The sequence below is a fragment of the Antedon mediterranea genome, chromosome 7 (assembly GCF_964355755.1).
Source record: "Antedon mediterranea chromosome 7, ecAntMedi1.1, whole genome shotgun sequence".
Taxonomy (NCBI): Eukaryota; Metazoa; Echinodermata; class Crinoidea; order Comatulida; family Antedonidae; genus Antedon; species Antedon mediterranea.
Genome location: NC_092676.1, coordinates 24,763,419 through 24,771,451, shown reverse-complemented (window position 1 = coordinate 24,771,451; position 8,033 = coordinate 24,763,419). Strand labels below are relative to the sequence as shown.

The 8,033-nt window shown below is 33.8% G+C and overlaps 2 protein-coding genes across 2 annotated transcripts; both read left to right on the top strand.

Moving 5' to 3' along the window:
- Positions 1-2,814: 2,814 nt before the first annotated feature.
- On the top strand, positions 2,815-5,072 carry LOC140055140 (organic cation transporter-like protein). Its single transcript, XM_072100366.1, has 4 exons — positions 2,815-3,049; positions 3,881-3,984; positions 4,366-4,520; positions 4,732-5,072. The coding sequence occupies exons 1-4, from the start codon at positions 2,861-2,863 to the stop codon at positions 4,905-4,907; spliced, it is 624 nt and encodes a 207-aa protein (XP_071956467.1). The 5' UTR covers positions 2,815-2,860; the 3' UTR covers positions 4,908-5,072.
- Positions 5,066-7,544, top strand: LOC140055549 (organic cation transporter protein-like). The gene is made up of 6 exons (XM_072100886.1): positions 5,066-5,293; positions 5,409-5,530; positions 5,872-6,080; positions 6,211-6,316; positions 6,754-6,960; positions 7,267-7,544. Exons 1-6 carry the CDS (start codon positions 5,066-5,068, stop codon positions 7,334-7,336), a joined length of 942 nt encoding a protein of 313 aa, XP_071956987.1. The 3' UTR covers positions 7,337-7,544.
- Positions 7,545-8,033: the final 489 nt, after the last annotated feature.

Below are 8,033 nucleotides of genomic sequence, written 5' to 3'. Positions count from 1 at the left end.
CGGGCAAAAAGAGTGCGCAATAACATTTAACGCGCAGTGCAATTTTGTAAACGCTTAAAATTGCCTGAAACGTACTCTTATTTCATCGAAAATGAATTTTGAAAATCTTAAGCGCGCGTACGCATGCGTTACATGCGCTACGCACGTCATTGTATTGCCATTATGATGATTTATGCCCTGAAATTTATGAGTACCAAATTTTATTTAATTGTGATTCATGGTTGTGAAGATATGATTACAAACGTGATTTCGTTAAATCGTGCGTAGACCGCGTAATTTTTTATTGCGCACCGTGAAAACATAACCACATAGATTCCTGGCCATAAGGAATATACTGTGAAAAAATGACCTAGCTAGATTAAACTGATATCAAGATAAAGTCAGAAAGCGATAAAACGCATAGTGATACCGGACCGACAGACCGACAGACTGACAGACCGACCGACCGACATAGTGAACTATAGAGTCGTTTCCACGCGACTAAAAATGCTGATGGCTTCTAAATATATTTCAACAATCGATATGACATTTGACCCAAAGATGAGGATCATGGGTAACTTATAAAAATGACGTTTAACATCATTAAACGATTGACAGATATGTCTTGTACGCACCATTATGTTATATAAATAATTGATATGCATAATTTCTTACTTGTAAATACCCAAATGGGCTTCCACTGTGTAGGCCCTAATTAATTGAAATTATAGGCCGAGTATTACCACGTTTGTATAACAGTTAATAGTTTGTAACTTATTAATATTATACGTCTTGTAAATATATAAATATATATTATTCTATATTAAAAGTATTAATTGTATCTACCTCGTAATTGTTCTGAAACTGGTGTTTATTAAGAAGTAAAAAATGGTGAATACGTCCACAAGCTTGTGTCGTGTCGAACTCAAACCTGTTGTTAATTCCATTCGTACAAATGTTTACTTCAAATAAACCATACATCCGGGTTGTTGTATAATATGAATAAATGGTTGTTACTTCTGAAATGTAGGCCTACAATCTGAATAAATGGTTTGAAACTTACCAATAGTTTGTTTGTTTTAACATGTGTATGGCATTCCCTTTGATTCACAACATATTATTCCTGTTAATTCTCTCACTAACACATAATGGCATGACGAAGGCCTTTACGTATTCTAGAATAATGGTGCTGAAAAGAAACATTAATACACGATCGACGTGAAAGAAGGAATGCGAAGAAACAATACCATCATTTACTTAATTTAAATATTCAATACGCATGCTCACTAGGCCCTGTATTTCCTTTCTTGATTGATAACTTAATGTTGAGGAAAAAGAAAATGTTTCTATTCTAATAGCACGAGTACTGAACACGATGCCAATTTAAACTTTTTACTGTTTTAAAAAACATTCATTTAACTTAACAAACGTGACGTCGTGATTGGTCAAATTATTTGCGATGCGCTTTGTTGTTTTTTAATTCAATTCAAGTTTTAAAACATTTATTTCTCTTAAAAACAAAATAACGATAAAAAATAACATTTCTTTTAATTTACAAATATTTTATGAGAATAAAACAGACTGGAAAAAAGAAGTGTCTTATAAAATGGTAATACATTTCTTTAAGTTTTGAAAGTGGCAAAGTTCCAAAAAGTAAAATCAAACGGAAAAACCAAGAGAAACTTGTGCTGGGCAAGCCATAAGATATTAATAATAATAATACTCTTTCATATGCAGTAACACAACAAATACTAACAAATACTGAAACACAAACAGAAAAGGTACAAAACAATCGACTGCAATGAGTAGAGGTATTTATTTTTCACCTTTTCTTTTATTATTTTATAAGTAAGTTGAAATAATGTGGCGTTTAAAATTATAGGAAAAGCTTTTCTTCTTTGTGGAATTCTTGATGCTAATGGGTAAGTTATTTCAAAGTTCAGGACCACTATATCTGATATCTTGTGTTGCTTACGTTGCAACACAAAGACATACAGTACGTTAAACCAGAGAAGAGTCTCCACGCAAAAATATAGTCTTATTGGCTGCCACCTAATAAGTTCTTGGTTGAATATGATTGTTTAATTTGTCTTTTTAAAGATAATAATTGTCCCACTGAAAAATATTTTACAATTTTTTTATTGAATATACCATTTTAATGTCACATAATAGCTATAAACTTTGACCAAAAATTAGATGATAAAAAAAAGGATTTACTTGTAAAAAATAACTGTAATTTAAATAAATCATATACCCGCACATAAGTACAATTTTGTTTAAAAATCCTCGGCCAGATCAATGAATAAATTACGCGCATGGCATTTAAAGTCTGATTTTAGTATTCATTAAAAAAATTATGCAAACACAACAATCATACCTGCACATAAGTTCAATTTTGTTTATGCTTCTATGAATTTTAATGAGTTACTAATAAATCTATACATTTATATTAGGAAATTACACGGTATTATAATTAGCATGTTTCTATATATTTTCAGTATGGTGCGCCCGTACTTTGATCAATTTCGCATTTATTGGAATAAATAAATAGTTGTTGTAGTTGTAGAGTTGTATACTTGTATTTTGTACAGCGATATTGACGATTTGACCTGAAGAAATAGCGTTGGGCTAAAACCACAACTTTACATATATAGGGCATTAGTATAAAAAAATGCATTACGATGAGTTGTTTAAATACTTGGGAAGATACAACCGATACTTATGGATGTCATTTCTACTCTTAGCTTTATCTATTATTTCAGAATCATTGCATTCTATGATACAAGTGTTCTTACTGGTTGAAACAGATCACTGGTGTAGTCTGCAAGGATGGGAAGAGGTATGCAGAGAAGAAGGATTGAATTCGACAGAATGCGAGAACATGATGAGTGCGTTGCGTCCTGTAGACGATTCTGATACTTTACTTATCGATGAAAGTAAATGTTCACAATATAACTACACTGGCTTTACGCTAGGGTCAAACATCAGTGAGCTTGAGAATACAAGACATTCCTGTGAAAATGGATGGGTATTTGACGATTCTCAATATAAGACAACGGTAACGCAAGAAGTAAGTATAACCAAGGCACTGTAATAACATGAGGGTTTATCTGTGCCTGCGACTCGACATGATTAGTTCCACGTCCCTAATAATAATAGACACCGTGCGCCGCGGAGAAAATGTACAAAGTCACCACAGTACTGTTGGTATTTGACATAAGATCAAAAGAACTGTTACGAGTTGCTATCTTGGCAAGGCGACCTCAGTGTCCTGTTGAAGAGTGCCTTGGTATAACATAACATGTATTCTTATTATATTATAATAGCTTTCCGTTGGGCCCGGACGCGATATTTCTTTTCGTACATAAGTTGGGGACCCCTCGTGAAACGTCACAAAATACACATGAATATTCATTAGTCATATAAATAAGGTTTCAGAATAATTGCATCATGCATAAGAATTGAGCTAACAATTCGCTATAATGCAAACAATTTCTATAGAGCCGTCTGTGTAGTCGAGTGGATAAGACTATGGACTTTACATGTCGATGTATTAGGTTTGACTCCAATGAGCCTCTTTGTTTACTCTTTAGTAAGAGTAATAGGAGTTCCACTCTGTTCAACTTTCTTTTTAAATATCAAAACAAACTGTATTAGTTCTGTCTACAGAAAAATCGTATTGGATTGTACCAATACCACCCCTCATCCCCCAACCCTAACAATTGAAAGTACTTTTATTATTCGTACCACCCGAGAGTGTAAATGGATAATCATTAAATTGAATTGTTCAATGTTAAGAAAACAAATATCGTGTAACTATAAGCACGGTAGTAATAATTAGGCTTGAGGAAGATGTTTTAAGCCTAGTTTCTGTTCTATTTTTCTTTTTTTAATATTCTAGTTTGAACTGGTGTGTGAATCAGCAAGACTGATTTCTGTTGCCATGTCAACTGCATTTTTTGGTGTCTTGATATCGGCACCTTTTCTTGGAAATCTCAGTGACAGGTAGGGAGCTTGCTTCCCACTTCTGATTGGTAAAATTACTTACTAAGCTTTAATGCACTAGAGAATATATGGCGGATAATACGAATATTGATTGATCAGATGTTTGCCTTACTCTGACGTCATTTTTTAATTTACCAAGTACATTGAAAAAAGCAGTAATAAAGTAAGATAACTCCCTCTGACGCAAAGCTACTCCAGTAGTTAAATACAATTATATTCATGAACCTTGATGTTAAACATTCATTTTGCAAATATAAATTTAGAAACTCATGCTGATTTACTGTCAAGTTTATTTAATTTACGTCTATTTATATTTACTGAATACATTGATGTGTTGAAGTGTCAAACACGTTATTTGATTTTATTGTTTGAACATTGTAGATATGGAAGAAAAAAATTATTAGTTGCGTGTTATTCGTGCTACATTCTTCTTGATTTTGCGGCAGCTTTCTCGCCATCTTATTGGATGTACGTAACACTGCGTTTTCTAGCCTCGTTGACTTACGCAGGAGTGTTTATGCCAGCCTACATATATGGTAAGTAACTGTTGGTCTGACCCTATTCGGATTATCTAAAAACTGGAACTGCGTTTACAGTTTGCGTTTACCGTTTGCGTTTACCGTTTGCGTTTCTTGACGCATGCTATGTATCAAACACATTTCTTAGCGACAACGCGTTTGACAGCCTAGACATCAAATACGCTAATGAAATTTCTATTTAAAATTTTTTTAATATTCCATCAAACAGCGTCAGAAGTGGTTGGTCCAACCGAACGATCCCTAGGTACGTCGATCGTTGGGTCCTTCTGGGCTTTGGGCTACAGCATCACAGCACTGTATGCTTACTTTATTCGATATTGGCGAGCACTGCTAATGAGTATTTGTGCAGCGGATGTTGTTATACTTGCGGCAATTATATTGTAAGTACGACAATTTCTCGCTCACCCAGGATAACAACAGGATGCTAGCTCGGAACATGAACAGACATTTGATCGTACGGAGCTTAGCATACCGTTATTAGATTTTTCTTGCCCAGACGGAATTAAAACCTACATTGCATTTACTTACAAAACCTGACCAGGATGTGTACCTTTGAAACACCTAAATATGGCGCCGTGTTCTCCATTATAAAACTTTTTTATTATATACACTTAGTTATACACTATGATTTCAGCTTAGTACCAGAATCACCTCGATGGTTGCACTCTATCGGTCGTTTTGATGAATCAGAACATATTAACAGAAAAGCCTCTAAACATGCAAATGAGGAGATACCGGATGAAGTTTACAAACTGCTAAGAGGCGAAAAGGTAAAATGAAAAAAAAACTGATTATTTATAATATAAATAATATGATAATAATATGTCGATGTAAAAGGAAAGCATAGAACATAGAAACGTAGCTGAGCTTGATTTCTTCAAACAGAATCAAGAAGAAGAGGTAGAAGAAGAAGTCCAAGTCCATAATAAAGTCAACAAGGCATCAGTTAAAGACCTGTTTCGAAAAAAAGTCATATTCTTTAGGACTTTTATTATTACATCTCTTGGGTGAGTTTCAATTCTGCTAAATTACATTCCCTTTTCTAATTATGACTGTTAAAAGCACTTCATATTATATTCATAATAATCAAGTAATACAGCTATGACATTTATTACTTGCACTATAGTGCAATCCAAAATAAATTTATTTAGGCCTACTGATGAAAGCTGTGTAATAAAATGCTAATTTTACAATGACCAAAAAAGGCAAAATCAGCAGTGTTACAAAGTTGACAAAACAATATAGACTACGGTATCTGATAACTTAACCACATTCATAACTCCTAGAAAGTAGGAAGCCTTTTTCCATTCTAATTTCTTATTCAAAACTATCTGTCTGTTTATTCAAGATTCGTGGTAAACCTCGTGTACTTCGGAGTATCACTCGGTGCAATTGCCTTGAGTTCAGACGACTACATAACCGTTGCTTTATCGGCTGCAGTAGAAATTCCCGCGTGTCTTTTCAGCAGATACTTTATAGACCGATGGGGGCGTCGTCCAATGATGGGTTTATTTTTGTCAATGTCAGGAATTTCGTGCATTGGAATTGCATTTACAAGTACGAATAATTAATTATAATAGTTAAATAATTTCTTTAACGGTTCACGATCAGTCGCACTGCAACAATGCATTTGCAAAAAACGTTAAGTACTTAAACCAATTCATTTTATTATTTCTTTCTTAATTAGGTAACTGGTTAGTGTTCATGTTTGGGCTGATTGGCAAGTTCAGCATTTCATCGTGTTATAATATTCATTTTATATTTGCAGCGGAAATCTTACCCACACCTATTAGGTAATTATCAAGTCATAACAATATGTAATTTATATCCCTTTTTCGGGATCTAGTAGCCGTACCACTTTTCTAGCCTTGATTTATCATATTCTCGTTGTGTATGATCAGTAATATCACTTAAAACTGAACATGTTTATCATCATCATAATAAGTAAGCCTTACCATCGTTAGTATTTTCAGACAAAGTGAATCACATTTTAGATTACAACAGTTTAATCAAATCAATCAACAATTTCCTTTTAATGTGACATTTTGTGGATTTCTAATTGGGATAGAAATAATAAGTATTAAGCTCAAAATGATGACAATACTTTTTCAATTATCTCATTATGGGTAATGTCATAAACTTATAACCGTAATCAGGTGGTACTACTCAAATTAAATTCAATATTAGAATATAAATAATATTATGTTTTAAACGTGTTTTTATTTAACAGAAATGTTGGAATTGGAGTTTCAACCATGATAGGTAGCCTCGGATCAGTGCTAGCTCCTCAACTAGTGTTCATTGGTACGGGTTTCACGCAGCTCCCTTATTTTATATTTGCCGCCGTGTCTGGTATCGGTGTTCTTTTAATAGCGACTCTTCCAGAAACAAAATGTACACATTTACCACAGACTATTCATGAAGGTGAAACACTAGGGTAAGTTTTCTATTTACTTAAATAGTTCTAATAATTATCTGTCAGTATATCGTCATGGCATATCGTAAGTAAGTGCGACCTTAAGTTTTGTGTGTAAGTGGTTTACAAGAATATAGCCACGTCATTGCCAGCATTATAGTTACCGTAATAAGGACGACGATCCGTTTCGAATATTATGTGTGGGGTGGGTGGACTCTAAAAAAGAAAAATAGAGGTACTTCCACTCCTTCACCTAACCCGACTTAATTATCCTCCCCAGGATCTGCGCCATTTCCTTCACATCATAAAGTCATATTTTTCTTTTAGAGTAATCATCAAAACACAGGATGCCAGCAAAACTGATGCTGTGACGTCAGAGTGCCATGATGAAATTTGACCCCAACATGAGGATTACAAAAATTACGAATAACTCCTATTAAACGATTGACAGATGTAGACACCATTATTTTATACAAATAATGATATGCATAATTTCTTACTTGTAAATACCCAATGGGCTTCCACTGTGTAGGCCCTAATTAATTGAAATTGTAGACCGAGTATTACCACGTTTGTATAACGGTTAATAGTTAGTAACTTATTTACGTCTTGTATAAATATATAGATATATATGCCTAATATTCCAAATCTACCTCGTAAGAAAAACACAAATCAATTGTGCATCACCTTCTTGTGTGACGTTATTGTTCTCAAACTTTATTAAGAAGTAAAACAAATGTACTGTATGAATTTATTTTTGTTAGGAAAGTGGAATTCATTTTTGGAAAAACAATTACATCTTATAATATACACATTTTTCACTAATCACATTCACTAATCACATTCACTAATCACATTCACTAATCACACTCTCTCTTCTTTTTGTCATTAGTCGTTTGTGGGGCTGTCGGGGCCCCGCAGATGATGAGTGAAACACTTTAAATGTAAACACTTCTTTTGAAATTGAATACCACTTAACGGGTATCCTTACTTTTACAAACTTAAGTCAAATTCTTGCTAATTTAACCGAAATATCTCACATAGGCCGAAGTGTGATTGGTGGGTACAACCACAAACTTCAGTCGTGTCGAACT